General features: G+C 38.9%; 1 protein-coding gene and 1 long non-coding RNA gene across 2 annotated transcripts; one reads left to right on the plus strand and one right to left on the minus strand.

Moving 5' to 3' along the window:
• On the plus strand, window positions 1-26,130 carry LOC101744775 (nose resistant to fluoxetine protein 6). Its single transcript, XM_021347346.3, has 13 exons — window positions 1-326; window positions 1,642-1,865; window positions 4,556-4,767; window positions 5,256-5,338; window positions 5,817-5,998; window positions 6,471-6,622; window positions 11,962-12,130; window positions 12,887-13,080; window positions 15,459-15,606; window positions 16,905-17,088; window positions 23,410-23,552; window positions 24,427-24,536; window positions 25,961-26,130. Exons 1-13 carry the CDS (start codon window positions 35-37, stop codon window positions 26,091-26,093), a joined length of 2,226 nt encoding a protein of 741 aa, XP_021203021.2. The 5' UTR covers window positions 1-34; the 3' UTR covers window positions 26,094-26,130.
• On the minus strand, window positions 715-1,396 carry LOC134201360 (uncharacterized). Its single transcript, XR_009976616.1, has 2 exons — window positions 972-1,396; window positions 715-885 (listed from the first exon to the last, which is right to left on the minus strand). It is a non-coding gene; the product is annotated as an uncharacterized LOC134201360 (long non-coding RNA).

Genomic DNA, 26,130 nt, shown 5'->3' on the forward strand with positions numbered 1-26,130 from the left:
CGATTATCGACTTTATTCCATTTGAGATGCTACCATGAAACGCTTTAGCTGTCTCGTTATTAATATTTTTTTAATCGCATCAACCACGGTATCGTGTCTTGTTACCAATCAGATAAGCTCTCGGGAAACCGTAACGGAAGAATCGGTGAGGGAAGTGGCTAAAGATTCAGGTGATGGGATAAAAGTAGACGATAAAAGTCAGATATATAACGATGTGATACAATCCTTGAAGAATCAAAACTGGACGGACGAGGAACAGCTATGTGTGGAACAGATTAATCGAATGGTTCGAGGACTCCAGAACTTCACACTTTGGGCTGTTTGGGGTATGTAACTAAATACTAAATAGAGACAGGAATAGTGATGAGCAAAGCAAGAACTGGTGGTTGGACCTCTTGTGAGTCCGCACGGGTAGGTACCACCACCCCGCCTATTTCGGCCGTGAAGCAGTAATGCGTTTCGGTTTGAAGGGCGGAGCAGCCGTTGTAACTATACTGAGACCTTAGAACTTATATCTCAAGGTAAGTATTATTTTTTTTAATTGCTTAGATGGGTGGACGAGCTCACAGCCCACCTGGTGTTAAATGGTTACTGGAGCCCATAGACATCTACAACGTAACCATAATATATTTACATACATTTAACCATAATATATTTAACACCAGGTGGGCTGTGAGCTCGTCCACCCATATAAGCAATAAATAAATAAAAAGATTAAGACTGGAACAATCTTGGTATTTATTGGTCTTTCTTTTCGGTCTAGGTTTTGCTTATTTAGTCTTGGTCCTGATCTTACGTATTCAGGCTTCGTATTATTTGTTTGATCTGATACTTCGTATTACTTACATCAGTTTTTCTAAACATATTCTAACCGTTTTTTAGAAGCTTAAATTGGAAATAATTCACAATCAACATTTAACTAATAAAATGATTAATTTTATTGCAAACCAAAACAAAAACAAATCACTTACCAAACCATTCAGTAATTTTCATATATTTTTATAACATAATACTTATCACTTGATCTATGTATTTATATTTATTAATTGATGCCCATGAATTAATGCATAATGACCATCGAACCAACTCCTTATTCAAGAACATTTTTGTAACAACCTATTTTTCAAACAGTGGTAAGGTTTTTTTTAAATATTCAGTATTGAAATCTAATGACGTAAATTGGTAATTTCAAATACAAAAAGTAAGTTCCATGAAAAGAATCATATGTTTAAGTTATGACAAATATTGTAACTCTTAATTTAAATGGATTTTGTTTTTGGTTAGTTTCCCACATTTCATTATGGTTTTATTTTGCACAACACAAAGAACAAGTCCAATTTTACTCATCTTTAGACATGAATACAATTCACAAAGCATTTTACTTTATTTTAAATCTAAAAATGTCTTTGATTTTTTATTCTTTTGCGGCTCATAGACAAAATTAAAACTACTTAGGTATACGGTGTTTTTTCCCGTGAGACTAAATGTCTTCTATTTAAAAAAAGTATTAAAATATGAAATTACTTCGAAGTAAAAACGTATTTATTATAAAATACGCACGTTATTAACATTTATCCATAAACTGTGGATTAAATTACCAATACATTGTTTTTTTTTTTCATCTTTATGTGTCAATTTCAGTATGGGACACCCAAACATCGGAACCACAAGGTCAACTATTCGCAAATAAGTATCAATTAGGAAATTTCGATCAGTGCATGAACGCTCCATGGACGGATTCGCACGACGATTTGCACATGAAATACTGCCTCGTTGACATCGTTCTAGAGAGGCCAGATAATGGCCACAAGCAGAAGCTGAACAAACCGTTCTCCCCTTATCAGTCAGCTATAGATTTTATAGAGGTATGATGCTAATATTACTGACTTAATTAATAACATTAGTATATATAGCCTTCGTACATAAGTCGTTATTTATAAATCTCGGATACGTTCGCAAAACTTTGTACAATAATAATGAATTTCAAAAAATTGAATACCGTTTTTAATCTCCATTTTAATAGGTTGTTCGGAAAGTAATTTCGTTTTTTCCCGATAGAGGATTTAATTGTATTTTTTGCACCCAACTTCACATTTAAGCCGTATACTTTTATATGCTTTGAGAGCTCATATAGCAAGGATTGTTTGGGAAAAGTCCCAAATAATTCTACGCAGTAGTTTTTGGTTGGTGCCGTTTTAAATATGGAAGCGATAAGCAGCATTTTTGACATATCCTATAATTTTAATACAGAAAGGGTATAAATGCTGTTCAAGGCAGAAATAAATTGACCGATGTGTATGGAGGTGTGTTGACAGTACGCCAGTGCCAGAACTGGTTCGCTAAATTTCGATCCGGCAATTTTGATGTCGAAGATGCACCAGGTTCGGGAAGGCCGGTTGAAGCTGATAAAGACGCGATACAACCCAATATATTAACGTGATTAGGTAGATGATCTTTCTCATGTCCCGCCCATACCCATAGATGCCGCGACGTAAACAGCATTGTGTTTTCTATTTTCTCTTGTGCTTTGGGTGCATGGAGATAAATGTGACAAAAACGAGCACATTCAGAGAGCATGCTGTGCACACATATCAAATCTTCATAATATTAGCACTAACCTTAATAGTCATGACATGGTTAGGACCATTAGATGACTAGACCAATGAGATAATTAAAACATCAGAAGGAAAAAACCGAAAGGCGTAATTGCTTTAAGCGGAATAGGCAGGATAGTGGTTCTAATATGTCCCAATATGTCCACATATATCTATATGTCACAATATGTCCCAATACCACTCAAACTAGACAACGTTGGCTAATTTCCCTATTCAAAAACCTTGTTTTGTTCAATTTGATAAAAGTTGACACTTCAAAAGTGCGCTTTTCCCTTGGTAGCGTAGAGAATGAAAATATATAACATTTGTACTGGTGGTACGACCTCTTGTGAGTCCGCACGGGTAGGTACCACCGCCCTGCCTATTTCTGCCGTGAAGCAGTAATGCGTTTCGGTTTGAAGGGTGGGGCAGCCGTTGTGACAATACTGAGACCTTAGAACTATATCTCAAGGTGTGTGGCGCATTTACGTTGTAGATGTCTATGGGCTCCAGTAACCACTTAACACCAGGTGGGCTGTGAGCTCGTCCACATACCTAAGCAATAAAATAAAAAAAATTGTTGCACCACCACAATACGACATTATTATTCAGTGACTCCAACTTAGAACATAACAAGGTTGATTTAATTGATGCCACAATCAGAGAGCTGCGAACACGATAGGAAATTGTCAGTCACGCTAACATTTCTCATTCAACAACCTTTGTCTTTGTTATGATGATATTTTATTTTCTGTCAGTGTAAATTCTACAAATGATATTCATAGTAGCTGGAAACATAATTGCTTGTAACAAATTTTAATGCAAAAAAATATATATTTATTAACTAAGTATATTATTTCTTGAATCACTCATCTTGAGTAATCATAAAAATTCTTAATTAGTAATGCAAAAATCTACCGTTTATTTGATCATGACAACGTTTTCCGGATTGTCCCTTCTTCAAGCTCATCCACAAGATTCTTTATTTATTAGACTAGGTGTACTCTGCGGATTTAGCTTTTTTTATTGCTTAGATGGATGGACGAGCTCACAGCCCACCTGGTGTTAAGTGGTTATTGGAACCCATAGACATCTACAACGTAAATGCGACACTAACCTCGAGATATAAGTTCTAAGGTCTCAGTATGGTTACAACGGCTACCCCACCCTTCGAACCGAAACGCATTACTGCTTCACGGCGGAAAAAATAGGCGGGATGGTGGTACCTACCCGCGCGGACTCCCAAGAGGTCCTACCAGCTTTTTCTTTTTTTTAACAGATATAATTATGGTATGTATGTATATATGTCTGTTGGATAGGTACAGTATTTTCTTCGGTTTTCGTCAGTCGTAGAAATAATTATAGCTTATTTCGGTTTCACCTCGCATTTATTAATTGCGAAAATACGAATACTTTATAGTTTTTGAGGTGAAATAATAAGCTTTTTTTAAATTTTTTTATGTCAATTATTTTTTAATTCAAGAAGCCATTCCCGTAGTCGACTTGATAATTACCGTAATTTAACGTGATAATAGATATTAATTTATTTGAATTTGTTCTTGTCGGATTGGTCAGGTCATTCGACATTCCCCTGAAACTGTCAATTCCGCAAATCAATTGCTTTATATGAATGTAGTTACATTGTGTACTGATAGAAAACATTTTAAAAGAATTACTTTTTGAATGTGATTTTTATTTAGTGCCATTATGTTAAGTACACACACATATGTGTTTACTGGTGATAAGACGTCTTCTAATACAAATACGGAGAAGTGCCATAATACTGCCTATTTCTGCTGCAAAGCAGTCATGCATTTCGGTTTGAAGAGTAAGAAATCCGTTAACTATACAAAATAGTTGAGACTACGTGAGATCTCGCGTCTCAAGGTAGGTAACGAGATTGCCCCGTTATCTCTAACTGGGATTTTCAAAACATCTCAATTTTTTTTATTTTTTTTTAGTATCACCCTCCCCACACGCGTCCTCTTAACGAGTTAACATGGGGAGTTTGCACTCCAGTTTCCTGTCTGCCCAGCACGATTGAGAAATTGATGGCCGTGACGTTGGCAAGGAGTCACCTCGGTGCAGCCGGTCTGAAAGCGAGGATTGCAGTTAATGAAAAATGTCAAACCAATGAAGATCAGAGTTACGATGGATTGTTTTATTCTTTTGTGTGAGTGCTCTTACATTAACTTTTCGCTTTAGCATATCATATTTAGAAAACGGACCGCGTATCTTTAAATTAGGACTCGCATTTCTGGTTTGTGTTCCTTAAACCAGTGGAAGCTCGATCGGAGATACGTGTCCGCCCAACTGCATACAGCAATTGAATATGCAATTTCGAAAAGGGCACATCTCTAAAAATGTTAAATGTTCAAGAAATGAAAAAAAAACTGATTATTTTCTAAAGTAGTGTAAATTTTAAAGTATTAACTTTTGAGATATATTTTATTGTTAATTAGCAATTGAAAATTACTGGAATTATTATAAAACGGGCGTAGGTAAGCCTCAAAACTACATGTATATGAAGAAACGTATTTGACAAAATATGAGACATGTGCCCTTTTCGAAATTGCTAATTTAATTAAATAATTGAAACCATCATAATTCGGATAAACGGTCAACAAATTGGTTTGGTCTGAGTTGAATCTTTTCTTTCAGAATTTTAATGGGCTCCTTAATTTCGATTTGCTTAGTGTGCACTTATTACAACTGTACAAAACAAATTGAATCTAATTCAGCAAGTAAGTTTGCAATAATTTACATTCGATCTCGTAATCAAGTAACAATAGTAAAATTAAAAAAACAGTGAAAAGTTTGTGTGTTAACTTTATATTTCAGTGCAGCTACCATTATTTACTATACACAACCTTTGGTTGATTGGTAGAGAATGTCTCACAATATCCGCCATTGGAAAAAAAAACCCTAGGTGTAGTAAAAAAATAACAAAATTTGCTTACTAGTCTAAGTTAAGTAAACTAAGAAATCTATCACAAATACTCGTCAGTACAGTTCATATTTTGAATTTAACGTGAATAAGGCTCAGAGATCCCTCTCTTTCCCTCGAGACTATGAATACGGCGCATTTATCATTATTGTTTTGTTTAAATTACATTGCGCGTAATAATTGTACACGTGTACTTAATATTTCCATAAACATACACACTAGCATGCTTTTTTGGTTTTCGTATTCGTAAATCTAAGATTAATTCGAGTTTTCAGGTTCACATTTAATCAGAGCGTTTTGCATGAAAGAAAACGCTTCTGACCTATTGAAAATGAGAAAAGACGGATCAGAAGTAATTTACGGAATCAAATGGCTAACGATGTGTTTGATAGTTGTGGATCATCAAATCGGTATTGGTAATGCGGGTCCCATCAGCAACGGACTGACCTCAGATAATGTAAGATATAATTTTTATGGAACTTAACAGCTGTAAAACGCGGAACATCTAACGACGTATTACTTAAAGTTTTTAAGCTTTAATATTGTTAGCATTTACAGCTTTAGCCTAGCAACAATATGATGATAGTTTTTCCAAACCTAAGCTTTATATACTATACCATACTTACTAAGCTTTAAAAAATACATAACATACAAAAATGGGTGAAATCCATAACTTGAATTAATGAATTTTTGTTTGCTAACCGTACGTGCTCTTACGCCTACATTGACGCGTATACAGATTGGTCACTCACACAACTAAGGGCGGCACACAGTCGTACTTTGCAACAACTATACTAGATGCTAGAGAAACCAGGATAAAAAATGTATTATAATTTCGATTGTCTATTAAAGCATATTTTTAAATTTCTTCTTTAAATTTTGTTTTTATTTTAATTTTTTCAATGAATTTATGTTTTTATTCTTGACAGATAATTCAGTCTTTTTTGGGACTATTTATTCTACACGACGACTTATTTGTGGATACGTTTTTTCTTTTATCTGGCTTCCTAACGATTTCGACTTTCGCATCACTGAAAAAGCTGCCGAACCCGTTTATAGTGATCTTGAGAAGATACATCAGGTATTCTAATATGTAAATAAATAATTAACACTCTCACCGCTATACGGTCCGCCGGCGGGTCATATATTTTCGAGTTAGACACGCCACCAATATGTTGCAGTAAACGAGATTAGCAGGCCATACGGGTCGCCGGCGCACCGTATGTTTCGCGCCAAAATATAACAAAATTTCTGTAACTACTTAAAACAATTTCGAGTCTGTCACGCCACACCTAATAATCAATCATTAGCCCGCCGGCGGCCCGCACGGCTTGCAACGGTCGCATTTTCGCGCGTTTTTCTTTAGATTACCATTACTTTCTTGTGCATTTCATCATTTGTGCGAAGTTTTTATCATTATGTCAGATTCAGTAGATGACTCAGACTACCAACCATCTACAGACGTAGAATTCGGAATCATAAATAGGTGTTCTGATGATAAATCTTCAGAAGGAAGACACCATACATACAGACGCCAATACCAACATCCGTCAGAAGCGGCAAAAGGCTTGACAAGTCTATAAGCATGTGAAGTAAAAAAGAAAGTCAATACTTAGTTTGCCCTTCAAATTTCTAATTTTTCTTTTCCAGTAGTCTCCGAATGCTTTACAAACTTCCATAGCGCCATTATAAGGCAGTAATGTCATTTTTTATGAATAGAACTAAGTTCCTATCGTTTATAATGTATTTTTATTTGCTGTAATTAACCCTCTTAAATTTAAAGATACAGCAACAATTTTTTTTTTAAATTGTAGGTAAAAAAGTAAATTTTTCATCTGGTAGCTTCACTTTTCTGTAACAGCAGGCCATCCACTATAAAATTAATATGAAATCACGAGGTGGTAGCGGACCGCACGGCCTGCTAGTACAAATAAATAGTGAGTCCGCCAGCCGCCCGTATGGCCTGCTAAGCTCGTTATCGATTTTTCACCACGGCCTGCACGGCTAGGTAGAGTTGCGACCGCCGGCGGACCGCACGGCCTGCCGCACTGACAAATTCTATATATAGGTGGCGGTGAGAGTGTTAAATAGCTGAGAACAAATCACGCACGGTCATCCGGCCTCAAGTTAGGATTTGCTGCGTTAAGGGTACCCCAGAGACTGACTCACATACTTGTATAAGTTTAAATACAAACATATATAGATAGGAAACACCGAAACGAGGACACCGAGAGGGCTCTATGAGCTTAGGTAACCACTTAACACCAGGCGGGTCGTGAGCTCGCCCACCCACTTAAGCAATAAAAACAAAGACCAAGAGCAAACAAACCTGTTCATCACCCGATGTGGGAATCGTACCCGCGACCCTCGGCGCAATAACCAGTGCCGCTAACTACGGCACCGCCCAGTCAGTGTGTGGGTATATATGTTATTGCTTAAACGAATGATAATGCTCACGACCTACCTGGTACTAAGTGACTACTAGAGCCCATAGACATCACACCATGAATGCAGGGCACTTCGAGACACATGATTGGAGTCTCATTTCATCTCATCATCTTGCATCATATGAGTAAGCTGTGACTCTGCCCCTGGTATTGCGGAAGTCCGTGGGTGACGGTAACCACTTACCATCAGGTGGGCCGTATACGCGTCTGCCCACAAAGGGTAATAAAAAAAGCATAGACAGATGAACACGCCGAGGACCCGATTTTTGAGGGCTTGATTTTTATTACAGGATGCTATTACCTTATCATGTAAAACTTTGTGAACAGGACGTAATTGTGTATATAATTAGAAATCATGGATTTGAACAGCGGCAAGGTCGCATCGCTCTATATGACTGCAACAGACATTCTTATCCTTTGAGCCATGACGACTTCAAAATTTCAATATCTCGATAATTTTTTTAAACAACAACAATGTTATGCTTGCAAGTGGAAGCTGTCTTAAGTAAAAAAAAAACGCAGCATGTATAAAATATATGCACCGTACAAAAATGTATTATTATAATTAAAAACGAAAATTTGATGTTATCATAAATAAAATCATCAAATATATTGGAATTCGGCAGTATTTCAATAAAACTCTAATCAGATTTCTTATAAAGGACACAATGAAATTATATTTGCTCTCAAGTCACATCAGAATACACGAGCACAGTTGCACAGATTACACACATCAATTAGAATAATCTGTATCAAAACGTTTACAAATACTTATATGATCTATTTATATATATATATATTTTTTTTTATTTTTTTTTTTATTGCCCTTGTAGGCAGACGAGCATACGGCCCACCTGATGGTGAGTGGTTACCGTTGCCCATGGACTTCAGCAATGCCAGGGGCAGAGCCAAGCCGCTGCCTACCGCTTAATACTCTCCACAAGCCTCGTTTGAAGAAGGACATGTCATAGCGCTCGGGAAACACCGTGGAGGGGAGCTCATTCCATAGCCGGATGGTACGTGGCAAAAAAGATCTCTGGAAACGCACTGTGGATGACCGCAGTGGCTCCAGGTAGTACGGATGAACTCTACTCCGATGGCGGGCGGTGCGATGGTAAAAACGAGATGCCGGTATCATCTCGAACAATTCCTCAGAGCACTCCCCATGGAACATACGGTATAAAATACAGAGGGAACCAAAGTCCCTCCGCAGACCCAGAGGCTCCAAACGATCCGAGAGAATGGGATTATCGACAATCCGAACGGCCCTCCTCTGTATGGAGTCAAATGGAAGAAGCTGGTATTTGGGAGCCCCAGCCCAGAGATGGGAGCAGTACTCCACGCGAGGCCGGACTTGTGCTTTATAAAGCAGAAGCCTTTGTCCAGGCGTGAAGTACCGCTTCGCTCTGTTGAGGACTCCCAGCATTTTGGACGCCAACTTGGCTTTGCCTTCCAAATGACTCCGAAACTGGACATCGCTCGAAATGTCGACCCCAAGTATCCCAATACTCTCGGAAGGTTGCAGGGATACTCCTTGGAATTGCGGCGCCATGACAAAGGGGTCCTTCTTCGCAGTGAACGCGCAAACTTGTGTCTTTAACGGGTTGAATTGAACCAAGTTCAATTCACCCCATTTGGAGACTCGCCCCAGAGAGTTCTCCACTTCAGACACAAGTTTTGATCGTCTCTCTTGCACCACGCTTCGAGAGAGACTCTGATGGCCGATATATCGCGCATCCCCCGTGCTGTCATCCGCATAGCAATGCATGCTATCAATAGACAGCATGTCATTGATATACAGGATGAAAAGCGTGGGGGAGAGCACCGAACCTTGTGGAACGCCAGCGTTAATGGTCATGGTATCAGAACAGTCACCGTCTACAACGACCGTGATGCTCCGCCCATCCAAAAAGCTAGCGATCCACTTGCAGAGACCCTCGGGGATTCCGTAAGATGGTAGCTTCGACAGAAGTGCCCTATGCCAGACCCTGTCGAAGGCCTTCGCGATATCAAGGCTCACAGCAAGAGCCTCGCCCTTGCTCTCCAAGGCTTCAGCCCACCTGTGAGTAAGGTATACAAGAAGATCGCCAGCTGAGCGACCGTGACGGAAACCGTACTGTCGGTCACTGATCAGCTGGCGATCTTCAAGATACTTCAGGAGTTGTATATTTATTATTCGCTCCATCACCTTGGAAAGCAAGGAAGTTATCGCGATAGGCCTATAGCTCGATGGGTCCGACCGGTCACCCTTCTTGGGGATAGGGTGGACGTGGGCGTTCTTCCATGAAGACGGAACCCTGTTAGTGCAATAAGAGAGGCGATACAAACGCGTTAGCGCAGGCGTCAGCTCAGGGGCGCACCTTTTCAGAACCACAGCAGGGATGCCGTCCGGCCCACTCGACTTATGGACGTCCAGGAGTCGAAGTTCCCGCCTGACTGCACACTGTGTAAAGCAGATCTCCGGCAGGGAACTGTCACACCGGGGGATGTTCGGTGGTGTGGCACCCCCGTTGTCCACAGTCGAGTTCGAGGCGAAGAGTTTGACCAGAAGGTCAGCCTTCTCTTTCGCACTATGGGCCAGACTGTCATCAGACTTGCGTAGTGGTGGGAGACTAGACCTGCAGAAGTTACCTTCTGCAGCCTTAGCGAGCGACCAGAAAGCACGGCTCCCGGCGGGATAGCTCTTCAGTCGCTCGCCAATTCTGGCAACGTGCTCCGACTTCGCCCTGGTAATAGCCCTCTTATAGGACCTAGAAGCGGCGTTAAATTTCCGCCTTTCCTCTGAGGTATTAGGATCCTGGCGTCTCCTGGCATCATTCCATGCCGCGTATGCGGACCGCTTGAGGCGTGCAGCGTCCCGACTGGCATTGTTATACCAGGGTCCACTGCGACCCCCGACGGGCACCTCGGAAGAAGGAATGAACAGTTCCATCCCCCGAAGCACCACGTTTTTAAGTCGGTCCGCACAGACGTCAGGATCACCAGAGGAAAAGCAGAGCCGCCCCCATGGGTAGGATGCGTAAAATTCACGCAACCCATCCCAATCTGCTGACATATACCGCCAAACTCTTCGATACCCGGTCGTCATTCGACGACCAGGACGAGAGATCGGTACCGCAGCACGGATAAGGCAGTGATCAGACGATCCAAGTGGAGCGTCGACCACCACACTGTATCCGGCCGGATCGGTGGTCAGCAGAAGGTCCAACAGAGAGGGCTCGTGCTCCTCAATATCTGGGACACGGGTGGGCTGTGTCACCAGCTGAGAGAAGCCGTAGGCCAGGGCGAAATCGTAGGCAGCCCGACCCGGGAGGTCAGTGGTTCTGGACCCCAACCACTCTTGGTGGTGAGCGTTAAAGTCTCCAAGAACCACCACCTCCGCAGATGGGTACTGCTCAAGCACGCGGTTAGTCCCCTCTTGCACATGCTCTATCAGAGCTTACTAGCGACCCGCTCTCGCTTCGCTTCGGAAACTGTAATTTATTATTGATTTCTCTACTATTCAATGGATGTTATTATACATATAAATCTTTCTCTTTAATCACTCTATCTATTAAAAAAAACCGCATCAAAATCCGTTGCGTAGTTTTAAAGATTTAAGCATACATAGGGTCAGACAGATATTATTTTTTTGGTCAGGAGGAAATCGCCGGACTTTCGCCCTCCCCTGGGGTTGCAGGGCGGGGCATGTCGGAGTCGAACTGACTAAAACCTCCTGTCGCTCAACAACCCGCGTCCGAACCTCGCATCAGACAGAATCCATGCAAAGGCAAAGGGGGGAGAGTGAAGCGTTTAGTGCGGAGCACATCTCTCCCATCACCCTCCCCCTGACAGACAGATATAGAGACAGAGAAAGCGACTTTGTTTTATACTATGTAGTGATTTATTCAACAAAATAGGCAAAGGCATCACAATTTGGAATCTCTCATTGTTAGTCGAGAGTCGATTTGTAAACTGAACTATTGTATTGCAGGCTCGTAGCAGCACTTTCAGTGGTAGTGTTCTATGTTTCTGCTGTATACCCTTACACCGGCACCGGCCCATTGTGGAACAAAGCAATCGCTGCTGAAACAGAAGCATGCCGTAAGAACTGGTGGCTTAATCTACTCATGATCAGCAATTATGTTGACACCGAAAATATTGTGAGTCACATATTATACACTTAAATGTAACTAAATGATGACCGAGCTTTGCTCGTCTTTTTTTTTTCATAAAGCTGTCTTGTTGTGTCTTTAAAGCAGTTAGTTGCCCTGAATTAAGAAAAATAGTATTATTATTCGCCAATAGATATCGGGAAGAGTAAAAGTTGATTATCGATATAATTGATTATTGAAAACACCAATAAAACAACATAAATCGTAGCTAGATCGATTTATCGCCCCCGAAATCCCCTGTATACAAAATTTTATAAAAATCGTTAGAGTCGTTTCCGAGATTCAAGAATTGCTCGTTTAAAAGGTATAAGATTAATTTTGTCTTTATTGCCTTAGTAGGCAGACGAGCATACGGCACACCTGATGAACGAATTTCGCATTGTAACAACATTGCACATGGTCGAGTCTTTATTAAGTAATGATCCTGATCAATGTCCGCGCGGATAAATCCCGGAAACGGATTTTTCTTTAAATTATCCTGCAATCCGGACCTGAATGTAGTTTCATATAGGAAATGCAAGAACGATTCAACATTAAACTTTTATAAACACAAGTAAAGTTTTGTTTATTATTTTTGTTTCGACATTTTTCAGTCGATTTTCTTGGACTTGTCTGCTTTCCGCTCTGTGACGACGTACCTATTGTTCTAAGAAGATATTAATTAATATGACATTTTTTTTTTTAAGCAGGTCGTGGCAGATATCCATTTATTAAGCATAAACAAATTAAAAAAAATCGTTTCAGTGCATCGTAATATCCTGGTACATTCCGTGCGACTTCCACTTTTTCTTGGTCACAATTATTGGATTTTTTTTATACAAGAAGTACCCGAAAATAGGCGTTATCACCGGAGGAGTATTGTTTGTGGTCGCACTATTGATACCGGGCATCATGACGTACATGTACCAGTTGGCTGCAGTACAACTGTTTACTATTGAGTGAGTTACCCGCTATACCTATATGTATTATTTAAGGAGCGCATATTTTAAATAGTAAAATGAATAATAAATAAAAATCAAGTAATTCCAAATCGACTTTCCCAAACGTGTGCTGTAAATCCGGTTTAAATTGTTTACTTCTTTTTCTTTTTCCTACCTATGCTGATAGCCTTGAGAGGCTATTTCAGCTTCTCCTTGACGTATAGGTGAGCTCACGGGGTTCAAACCGGGAGTGTTGCTAACACTGGCCCTAGCAAGAGCAGTGCTTCGCAGAATCTACCACTGGATCGGAAACGCGACCCACTGAGAAGATTCGGTGAGAAACTCAATGGGCTGTGTCTGTGGGTTAATTTACTGGCCGAACCCTTCGTCGCAAGCGACGGGTTCGACAAGAATGATGACCGGAGCTTGGGGTACCTAAAAGCACCTTTAGTGAATCGGGAGGATCTTAAATGACGTGTTTCGGGTGACGTCGACTATTTACTATCTGGTCCGCAGGATCAGATATCTAGTTTCCGGCGGCCACTACGAGAGGATTCTCGTGTCGTGCCACTTTATCGAAGTGGCGCATTGATGCCGACTGTAGATACTTACTGGTGAACTCTAGGTCTAGGTCGTCATGCAGGTCGATGTTCCTCGTAGGACAAATGTTAGCAAATTCTTACAGGCTTCCTCGTGAGTTCAGTTCGCACACTAATCAAAGTAAAGCCAGAATAGACCCGCGACGATTTTGACAGATAGGTAGATAGGCAATATAAATAAATAAAAAACATGTGCAGAGAACCGACTAAAGATCTTAAAAGTTACAGGTAAACATTAGGGATATAGTAACAGCGAATGTGGTATCACGTTTGAATTTCACATATTTTGAAAGGGATATCATCAAGTATATTTATTAATATTTGCATCTGTAAGTCGGAGTAAGGTTTATGGAAAAAAACAGCTTTGTTTCCCACGTTAATGACGCGTTTCTGATCTCGATCGAGTTTGCGTGACTTCCCTTCATTGTTTCATTATTTCTCAATTTTATAAATGTTTAGTCCGTGCACTAAACAGGTTAAGATTATGACACATGTAATTAGCTGATTGATGAATCATTATTAACGTAACAGATTGTAACATAGCAGAATTTCCACGCCACCAAAAATTATTTTAGCTTGTTATTTAGAAACAGATATATAAATGTGAGGATTATACTTAATTATATAGTGTTGCCTAGTACTATCAGTGATATCTTTAGGGTCAAGTAACTGCTTAACACCAGACGGGCCGTTAGCTCGTTAACCGATTTAGGCATTAAAACATTTCTCAAATTTCCAAAATTTTTTGTAAGTTTCACATATAAATTATTCATAAGTATTTCGACTAATGCGACTTTTGTTTGAACGTAACTGGACCTGAAATTCCAAAAAAAAAATCGTATTGAAATTTAAAAATATTTACATCAAACTGACCCACTGTAACGCTCTTAATAATTGATTTTATAAGCATTTATTTAATTGTCTGCGGATGAACGAATCAATAAAACATTCTATGGAATCAGTAGTGCATTGTATTATTCAAGCTGCGCGGTGTTGTTTTTTGATTTTACAAACGACCTAAACGTGTGGAGACGTTGAATTGTAAACGTCATGTGTTTTTTCCTACTTATTCGCCGGTAGCCCAAGGGGCTAATTCCAGCTATGCCCGGACGGGTAGGCTCACGGGCTCAACCCGAGAGAATTTGCTAACACCAGTCCTAGCGATAGCAGTGCTTCGCCGAATCATATGTACGACTAAAAGAGCCTTATAAAATACTAAAAGTAATTATGAACTAATAATAAAACCCGGAAAGTAGAATAATAAGACGCGGAAGTGGCATTGGATTGGTCACACTTTGAGAAAGCCTGATACCCACCTATCAAAGAGAGCACTGACCTGGTAAGTGTCTGGCAAAAAGAAGAAAGGCCGCCCCAGAACAACTTGGCGTCGCTCGGTGGTGCAGGAGCTAGGGGTCTTGGGCATGACGTGGGAGGAGCTAGAACAGACTTTTTACTGGTGGTAGGACCACTTGTGAGTCCGCGCGGGTGGGTTGCACCGCCCTGCCTATTTCTGCCGTGAAGCAGTAATGCGTTTCGGTTTGAAGGGTGGGGCAGCCGTTGTAACTATACTGAGACCTTAGAACTTGTATCTCATGGGTGGGTGGCGCATTTGCGTTGTGGATGTCTATGGGCTCCAGTAACCACTTAACACCAGGTGGGCTGTGAGCTCGTCCACCCATCTAAGCAATAAACAAACAAAAAAGACCGATATAAATGGAAAAATTTGATTCGAGCCCTACACCCCAGCAGAGGGTAATAGGAAAGAATGATGATGATGATGAATAATAAAACCCCCAGGTTTGTGATGAACCCACGCGCGAATGAAGATTTCCATCTGCTGTACATCAAGAGTCACGCGCGTTTCGCTTCATATCTCGTCGGCGTATTCGGTGGATTTATCTTCGTGAAATACAAAGCCGAAGGCAAACTAAGTACCATATCGAAGGTAGAATTTTTGAATCAATTTTCTTTAAATTTTTCATCTAAATATTCACATAAGGTTCATTGGTTACGCAGAATACTGTGAAATGCATTTGAGGCAACTAAAATGCGCTCTGTATTTTAACCGGCTTTTGTTGCTTGTTTATTTATTTATTTTTATTACCTTTGTAGGCAGGCGAGCATACGGCCCACCTGATGATGAGTGGTTACCGTCGCCCATAGACTTCAGCAATGCCAGGGGTAGAGCCAAGCCGCTGCCTACCGTTAAGTACTCTCCAGAAGCCTCGTTTGAAGAAGGACATGTCATAACGCTCGGGAAACACGTGGAGGGAAGCTCATTCCAAAGCTGGATGGTACGCAGCAAAAATATCTCTGGAAACGCACTGTAGATTAACACAGTGGCTCCATGAAGCTGGTGGCAGGCGGTGCGATCGTTAAAACGAGATGATGGGATCATCTCAAACAATTCCTCAGAGTACACTGATACAATATCTATCATGATCTCTAATATCCGGACCAATATCAACAAGATAAAATGGATTGTTAGTTCGATTTGCCATTTAAGGGTATATTTTTAGTCTTTAATTTAAATAGGCTTAGGCATAGGATTCAATAACACAAATGTCGCCACCCACCTTAAGACATACGGTCTGAGTCTCAGTTCTACAGTCGGCTCACTATCGACATTGACTCAAAAACTCCAAATATCTGACTCTATTGCTCATCGTGATGTCGTTGTCCTTGTAATCGTAATAATTATAATAATACGCCCAAACCAGACTAATAGCTATAGTTCAAGCGAACAATAACATTATTTTCTAACTGTCGCCGTGGCCTAAAGAAAGATAAGACGTCCGGTGCATTCGTATCTAGCGAAGCACCGGTGTTCGAATCCCGCTGACAATTTTTACCTACCGATTTTTCTAATGAATTACGTACTTAACAAATGTTCACGATTGACTTCCACGGTGAAGGAATAAACATCTTGTAGTAAAAATCAAACCCGTAAAATTATAATTTGCGTAATTACTGGTGATAGGACCTCTTGTAAGCCCGCACCACCACCCTGCCTATTTCTGCCGTGAAGCAGTAATGCGTTTCGGCCTGAAGGGCCTATGGGCTGAAGGGTGGAGCATCCATTGCAACTATACTGAGACTTTACAACTCATATCTCAAGATAGGTGGTGGCATTTACGTTGAGTTGTCTATGGGCTTCCGGTAACTACTTAACACCAGGTGGGCCGTGAGCATGTCCACCCACCTAAGCAATAAATTAAAATGAATTTTACGTTCGCTTTACAGAAATGGTCTGCCTTCGGTACAATAGCAGCGCTCGCTTTGATGCTGGCTGTGATGATGTATGGTAGTACATTTATCTGGCGCGATTACCAGCCGTTAGAGAGCGCAATATATGCTGCATTCAACAGACCGGTCTGGGCGTTTGGAGTAGGATTACTCGTCATGTGTTGTTCGTTTGGACAGTTGCGTAAGTTTCCTGAAAGCAGACACATTTTTTGATGTGAAACATCTATAACCGCACGTAAAACCGATTTCGGGCGTGGCGACGCGTCGCCATGCGTAATCGACTGTGCGATTCTCTCCCACTCGATCCGGCGTTAAGCCATCTCTCTCGCTACACTGAGCTCGGATACCTATAGTGTATACTCCGTAGTGTATACAGTGTTGTTTACTACAGTACACATCTGTGTTTTACTTGAAAACAAATTATTCTTTCGTAATATTTTATTTTATCATTATGACATATTTAGTTCCTATCAGAACCTGTTCTTTTATGCATATTACTTTTACAAAATAATGTCGATGTTTCACATCTGTCCGGCGTCCCTGGACGGCTCACTTTTTTTTTTGCTCTGTTACCGTGTAATAATACTGGCAAACGACGTTCAGTTTGTCATTGACAGTTCTGAACACTAAATTGTTTATTTTATGTGCAGTATACATAAACCGTGTTCGTATGGTAAACGTTTGTTCAAATGGAAATTAAACTTTAACCTTGTTTAATATTAAGAGTTATTCTTTACGCCGTAAAATTTCGAGAAGATGTGTAAGGTAAATAAGGTAAGATAGGTAACGACAGGCAGTGACTCGGCTTTGACCTGTGTGGTTAGTGCGAGTTTTTTAACGTTCTCGATAGCGTAAAAGTTAACCCAGTTTTGTATGCAGTTGGAACAGCGCCCCTAGCGGCAAACGTTGGCGAATGATCCCATTCCATACAAATGTGAGCTAACTTTTACGCTATCGAGAACTAACTCGGACTAAGCACACTGAGCATCGCCGCGCCGCTCCGGTGTGGGTGTAAAAGAAAAGCCGCGCCCGGGCGTTCGTTGATCCGAGCCTCAGCTGTTTCTGATTTTGTGTTTCATTGCTGGTTTTTGTTAAAGTAAAGTATTTTTTTTTTTAAATCAGGATCGATTTTTTTTCCGTCCCATCATCAAAGGTATCATTAGTATCATCGTCTGTCTTCCTTTTCGGAAGTGGTCTCCTAACATCCAGTATAAAGGAATCGTTACTTTTATTATCGCTTAGACATGTGAAAGAGCTCACGACCTATTTGATGTTAAGTGTATACCAAAGGCCATGGTTATGAACAACGCATATGAACACGGCTTAATCACGATTTTTTAATCACGTTTTTTTTTAATGTTTTTAGCCGACGTTTTGGAATCTTTACTTTTTGTGTGGTCGAAAATGACTGAGGGCATAATGATCGTCATATAAAGAATATACGTCCATTAATATAATCTATATATGAATACGTGGTGTACGATTCAGTGGTATTCAGTGGGTGGGTAGTCAGACTGTGTTGTTGTCAGTGTTGTGCTCGTAATTAAATACACTTATGAACGATTGTGTGCTTTATAAAAGTGAGGAATGTGCAAGAGTTTATGAACGGTGTTAAGACTATCCCGAAAATCATATGGAACAGAGAATACACCACCAAAATTCAAACAAAGGTGCACAAATACGGTCCACCAAAGGGATGTTCAAAGTACGCGAAAACCCCGGGACATCTAATACGAATATTATATCTACTATCCCTACGTGTATGTAAGTGAAAGAAAAATATCTAAGTGGAAGACAATTTCCGCCTTTAAATTATAATCTCAAAAGTGCAACGTAACGACCAAAAAAAAAAAACACTGATAAGCGACATCTACTGTACTTTGTCAAAACAACTAAGACAAACCCCTTGTTAAATTCTAACTTGCCATCTAGTGACAAACAACGACACTACTTAACAAGCATCGATAAATTCAATTGAGTGGAAGAAAAAGTACTGTACGTTTCCAATAGAGTTCAGTAAAATAAAAAATAAAAATTATGGAAGAAATAAAAGACATGTTCTTGAGTTTGCAACAAGACATAAAACAACAAAAAGAAGATATGGTAAAGATGAAGGAAGACATCAAAAACATAATAGTTAACAGCCTTGCCGAGAAGTTAAGCAGCTTAGAACTTAAAAACGAGCTTTTAGAACAAAAAATTGAAGAACAAAATAGAAAGATGAACAACTTAGAAAGACAGTCTAGACGCAAAAACTTGGTCATGTTTGGTGTAGAAGAGCGCGAAAACTCATACCACGAACTTGAAGAAATGATAATCAGCATAATAAATACAAATTTTAAAGTATCCTGCGAAACTAACAGCATTGAAGCAGTACGTAGGTTGGGAAAAAAGGGTGAGAAGACCAGACCAGTAGTAATAACGTTCAACACATTAGGATTAAAACTAAAAATTCAGAAAGACAAATATTGTTTACAAAAAACCGCATACTACATAAAAGAAGACTATCCAATTGAAATCTTAAAAAAGCGCAAAGAGTTGCAAGCCCAGTTAGAGAGGGAAAAAGAAGCAGGAAATAGAGCAATTATAAGATATGACAAACTTATCATACTGAATAAAAAACATTCTCCCCGCAATCAACCAAACAAGAGATACCTTTCCGAATCCCCGGAGACACCTATGACTGCTAGCCAAGAAACTCAACACGTTGAAAAACAACCTTTGAAGAAAACCAAAGCGAGGAACATGAAAAGCTACATAACACAGACGCCCAAACTAGTATTCGCCCAGAAAGAAGCACCTCAAAACCAAACAAATACTTCCAAGGATAATGCAAAATAGCAATCAACACTAGAACTCCCACCCACATATCATCTCCCAATACGGCCGGTCACCGCGGGAGAGTTAGACCAAAACCCACTAAGGGAAACCACTTTAAAGAACAATAACTTCAGCACCTTCAATATCTGCACCTTCAATGTAAAATCATTAGCTTCCGAATTAAAATTTATAGAGCTTAAGGCAGCGTTACAAGGCATCAACCACGATGTAATAGGACTGTGCGAAGTCCGCCGCTTTGGTGAAAAGATAATCGAAGATGACAAATACATTATGTACCACATAGGCCAAACCAAAGGACTGCACGGGGTAGGCTTCCTAATCAAGAAGATACACAAAGAAAATATCATATCATTCACAGGTATATCTGAGAGAGTGTGCATACTAGAAATCGTGCTAGAAAAGATACGTCTCGCAATTATCCAGGCATATGCCCCAACTGAAAACTCGTCGCAAGAAGATATAGATAACTTTTACGACGACCTGGAGAAAGCGCATGACTCAACCTGTACGAAATATATAATTTCTATGGGAGATTTTAACGCACAAATAGGGACTACCAAGAAGTATGAATGTTCCGCTACCGGCAAGTATGGACATGGTATCAGGAGTATGCGAGGAGAGAGACTCATTCAATATGCACAAGAGTACAACCTAAAAATTATTAATACAATGTTCAATTTAAAACCTAAAAATCGATGGACATGGATCTCTCCAGATAGGAATACCAGAAATGAAATAGATTATATTATGACCACGATTCCTAACATAGTTTCTAAATACGAAGTACTATCATCTTTTTCTTTTGGATCAGACCACAGATTATTAAGAACTACAATTCACCTAAAATCAACAAAGAAAAATAGACGCAATTTCTGTAGTGTGTCAACAAACCTAAAAAGTATAGCCGAACAAGAAATATACCTCAAAAACCTTAAGAGCTACATACCAGAACTTATTACGACATATAGTAATTATAAACTAGAAGATTACTACGAAAAAATCGTAAAATGTATAAAGGAAAGTTTGAAAGGAATAAAAAGGCCAAAAAAGAGCAGAATCTTGTCAGTGGAAGTGCTAGAACTTATAAAAGAAAGGAGCAAACTTCAAAATAAATCTAAATTGAATAAAATATACAGGGAAAAATTAAAATCACTTTATAAACTAACTAACAAAGAAATAAGAAAATGCTACGATATCTATAGGACAAACATAATACAAAAGCACCTTGAAAAATCAAGATCTGCTAAAAAAGGTCAACAAGAATTAAATAAATTAAAAATCTGGATCCCATCACTACAGGCCGGCACTAATAAATGTAAATCCCGAACAGAGATTATAAATATAGCTACCAACTTTTACACTAAATTATACAGTCAACCAGACATTAATCCACTGAGGAAAAAAGATATCTTTAGTCATACTAATACCTCATCTGTACAACGCTTTTCCGAGTCTGAAGTCTTAAGACAAGTAAAGAAACTTAAGTCAGAAAAGAGCCCAGGACCAGATGGCATTACCAACGAATACATCAAGTTAGCTAGAACCTTACTATTGACACCAATCACCATCTTATGGAACAAAATACTTGAAGAAGAAACTGTGCCGCAGCTATGGAGGGAGTCTGAGATTATATTACTATATAAAAAAGGTAATCCAGCTGACATAGGGAATTACCGCCCGATTAGCCTTATGCCCTGTTTATATAAATTATTTGCCTCCTGCCTACTTGAAAGAATATCCTCCAGCATTGATTCACACCAGCCGATAGAGCAAGCTGGCTTCAGAACGGGTTTTAGCACGGCAGACCATATTCAAGTTGTCGACCAGGTTATCGAAAAATACTTAGAGTTCCAAAGGCCCCTATACCTGGCTTTTGTAGATTATAAAAAAGCTTTCGACTCTATATCACACGACAGTATCTGGGAAGCTTTACATGCATTAAATATTCAAGAAAAATACATTAGCATTCTAAAAAACATTTATACCAACTGCACAAGTAAAGTTAAGCTAGATAGAATCGGAGCAACAATCAACATAAAGAGGGGAGTCCGTCAAGGCGATCCTCTATCCCCAAAACTGTTTATAGCCGTCTTACAACAGATAACGAGCAATTTACCATGGTCTAAAAAAGGGATTAACATAAATGGAAGCTATCTGAGCCATCTCGAATTTGCAGATGACGTTATACTATTTTCTGAATGCCCACAACAATTGAGTATAATGATAAATGAATTACATCAAGCTAGCTCAAAAATTGGCTTAGAAATGAACCTCGAGAAAACGAAAGTAATGACTAATCACCATACGTTACCAATCTCTATCAACAACATTCCTCTTGAAATTGTAGAAAAATATGTATATTTAGGAAAGCAAATATCTTTTAGAAGGGAGAGACACTCAGAAGAAGTGGACCGACGAGTCGCCATGACCTGGAAAAAGTATTGGGCTTATAAGGAAATTTTCAAATCGCAACTGCCATTGTCCACTAAGAAGATAGCCATGGACACAACTATACTACCATGCCTGACCTATGGGTGTCAATCATGGACATTTGATTTCAAAACGAAAAATAAAATCCAGACCACTCAGAGAAAAATGGAAAGAAGTATTATGGGCTTAAAACTTAAAGACAAGGTGAAATGCACGAATATCCGTCAGAAAACGAAAATAACAGATGCTTTAACATTCTCGCTACAGAGGAAATGGAAATGGGCAGGCCATCTGGCTAGATACAACGACAACAGATGGACAAAAAGATCGGTCGTATGGACAGGTCCACGAGGAAAGAGAGCTAAAGGCCGCCCCTACGCTAGGTGGGTAGACGAAATTATAACAGTGGCTGGTAAAGATTGGCTGAATATCGCCAAGGATAAGAAGAAGTGGAGTACCTTAGAGGAGGCTTTTACCCGAAGGGGGTCCATACAGAAATAATGTAAATAATATTAAAATTAATATAAGAAAAAAAAAAAAAAAAAAAAAAAAAAAAAAAAAAAAAAAAAAAAAAAAAAAAAAAAAAACTAAATTCACTTTTTAAACTTTAATATATACTTATTAACTGTTTAATAATAATAAAAAAAAAACCATTAATGTATCTTCAAATTGTTTGTAATTAAGTATTTTTGTGTGGAATAAAGAAAGCTTTATTATTATTATTATATTATTATTATATATGAATACGTGAAGCAAAAACTTTGTATCCCTTTTTACGAAAATTGCGCGGACGGAGGAGTATTAAAATTTTATACACTTATAGAGAATATAGAGAAGAAGTGCACAATGCTAATATTTTTTTTTAAATAATGCATAAAAGATACATTAAATCAATAAAGAAAACTTTACACACACTACATACCATGTATTTGACGCACACACGCATGCATACTATTTATTGTCAAACTTTTGTTCTTTACGTCTGTGGTCAAATTGAGAATAGATTAAATATTGTTTGTCTTTATTAATATTTTTTTTATAGTGTAGCCTTGGCGAAATTTGTGATTATAGAAGTATAAAATACAATCATAATAGTGTACAAACTTACAATTCCAATTAATTATAGTCGAATTTCGACTACTGCAGGACCTCTAGTGAAAATAAAAACGCGATATAAAAATCGTAAAAGTAGTTTTAATTAAGCGATAAATTTACATTTTTTGTTTTGCAGAAATAGTGAAAAGTCTCCTCTCCTGGTACCCGTTCGTCCCCCTCAGTCGGCTAACGTATGGCCTCTATCTAACTCACACCATCATAATTATGCGAAACGTCTTTGTCACCAGGAATCCACGGCACAACGATTATTTTGAAATCGTAAGTTATTATTATCACAAAGCACGCCAACTTAGATGCGAACGCATACCTTGCATTTTGCCACCATGCCACCGTATTCCCGACTTTTTCATCCACTAAAGCAAATCTATTTACCTTATATGACTACATTCGCGATATTTTGTTTTAGTCGTCGTGGCCTAAAGGATAAGACGTCCGGTGCATTTGTATCTTGCGATGCATCGGTGTTCGAATCCCGCTGTCAAGTATCAATTATTTCTAATGAAATACGTATCTACCTAACGAATGTTCACAATGACTTCCACGTTGAAGAAATAACATCGTGTAGTAAAAATGAAATCCGCAAAATTATAATTTGCATAATTACTGGTGGTAGGACGTCTTGTGAGTCCGCACGGGTAGGCACCATCGCCCTGCCTATTTCTGCCGTGAAGCAGTAACGCGTTTCGGTTTGAAAGGTGGGGCCGCCGTTGCAACTATACAGAAACTTTACAACTCATATCTCAAGGTGGGTGACGGCATTTACGTTGTGGATGTCTATGGGCTCCACTAACAACACCAGTTGGGCCGTGAGCTCGTCCACCCACCTAAGCAATAAATAAAATAAATGAAAAGAATAACATCGTAAAATTATAAAAAATACCATACTCCTCCGCAGTTTTCAGGCATCCAGCTAACATTTTTTTTAAGTAATGCTGTATAAAAATCAACGACAATTACAAGAGGAAACAGAAGAAAATCGAAATACACAACACAACAGAATAATCTACCCGAAATAATGGTATTTCGAGTAGATTACGTAGGCAATACGATTACATTGCGTCTCAAAAAAAAAATACGATCACACACCTCAGTGTGTCCGATACCTATAATATTTTTCATGTTTATATTTCAGCTAAGCAGCTCAGCCGGTACCGTGTTTTGGGGAAGTATCTCCGCTTTACTTCTTTGGCTACTAGTAGAGGCACCTGTTAATAAATTATTCACCTTTTTAATCAGTTCAAAGTAAGTTATTCAACATTTGGTAAGTTTTTCTTATGTTGGCTATAAAGAAAATTGATTTGCAATTCGTTAGACATCTCCATTATTTCTGAAAAGGGACTTTATTAATATATTTTTTTAGTTCGTTCTTACTAGAGTAGAGTAGAGTTTTGACCTCTTGTGAGTCCGCGCGGGTAGGTACCACCACCCTGCCTATTTCTGCCGTGAAGCAGTAATGCGTTTCGGTTTGAAGGGTGGGGCAGCCGTTGTAACTATACTGAGACCCTTAGAACTTATATCTCAAGGTGGGTGGCGCATTTACGTTGTAGATGTCTGTGGGCTCCAGTAACCACTTAACACCAGGTGGACTGTGAGCTCGTCCACCCATCTAAGCAATAAAAAAAAAGTAGAATTATTTATTCATATATATTCTATATACTAGTACTCCGATTATATGATGGACTTTTATCAAACTTGGTCATGAGCGACCTGCCAATTTTCTCTAGTCACTTTACTACTAATTACTTATTATATAAATGCGTATCAATTGTTGACGAAGCAAATTTAAGATGCAAAACCCACATCGTGTTACAATGACTGCCTTTGTATTCGACGTCTATTACTTGTGAAAATAATTCATAGGCCCATTTTAGTCAACACGCTTCTGGCCTATTTATTTATCATCATAGGCAGATGATTACAGTGGAGACTTCAACCTCATTCCTAAACATGGCGGTGACACTCAATTTGTGACTTCAATAAGCTACGATGGTGTAGAATCAAGGGTCGGCAACCTGTTTGTCCTTAAGGGCGCAATACTAAATTTGAAAATCACCGAGGGCGCATATTTTACAGATAGTCAACAGGTATCACTAGGCATTAAAAAAACAGATTTTTATAACTTTATTTTGTTGGTGTCATACATAATGATACATATAATTCAGTGTGAAACTTGGGTGTCCATATTTTCAGCTAATTTCTTATAATTGGGGATATATTTAGAGTTCCCGGTCCTTAAACAATTATCTAAATGTGAGTCATTAAGCTTTGTTCGGTATTGAAAGAAAATAATAATTTCGGATTACTTAGTAGTTTTAAATGCACAGTCTATTCGAAATTAGTCCAGCGAGGGCGCATTAAAAATCGATCGGGGGCGCCGCGTTGCCGACCCCTGGTGTAAATGGTGATCTTACAAAATGTCTAATTGTCTAAAAAGATTATGGAGATTTTAGAATAAGATAAATGAAAAATAGATTAAAAAAAATATAGTGCAATATCTTAACTGATTAAATGCTCCCTACAATTTGGTTGACGAAAATATGACCTTATAAGTTTTCGTTTAAAGAAGAAGAAAAAGACACAACACTATTTGCTTTTGCAATGATTTCAATGTTAAATTATTCGTTTTACACTTAAATTATATAATGTTCCTAAATTAATAATTTCAGAATTAATATAGAAACTGTCGAAGAGAATCAACACCCGACACAATCGAATAACTCCACATCCGTTGAGATCAGCAACACTGGACACCTACGAGATAATTTACCGACAAGGATACATTTCACATCTAAAATATAAATGTATTCAGTTTATAGAATAAAACCAGCTTTAATTA

This window comes from Bombyx mori, chromosome 25, assembly GCF_030269925.1.
Source record: "Bombyx mori chromosome 25, ASM3026992v2".
Lineage (NCBI taxonomy): Eukaryota > Metazoa > Arthropoda > Insecta > Lepidoptera > Bombycidae > Bombyx > Bombyx mori.

Bases quoted from the DNA above. Each gene is read 5' to 3' on its own strand.
- LOC101744775 (XM_021347346.3), top strand. From the start codon at position 35: ATGAAACGCTTTAGCTGTCTCGTTATTAATATTTTTTTAATCGCATCA. The intron at 12,131-12,886 runs GTGAGTCACATA...AAATCGTTTCAG, and splicing joins ATGTTGACACCGAAAATATT to TGCATCGTAATATCCTGGTA. The intron at 23,553-24,426 runs GTAAGTTATTAT...TTTATATTTCAG, and splicing joins ACAACGATTATTTTGAAATC to CTAAGCAGCTCAGCCGGTAC.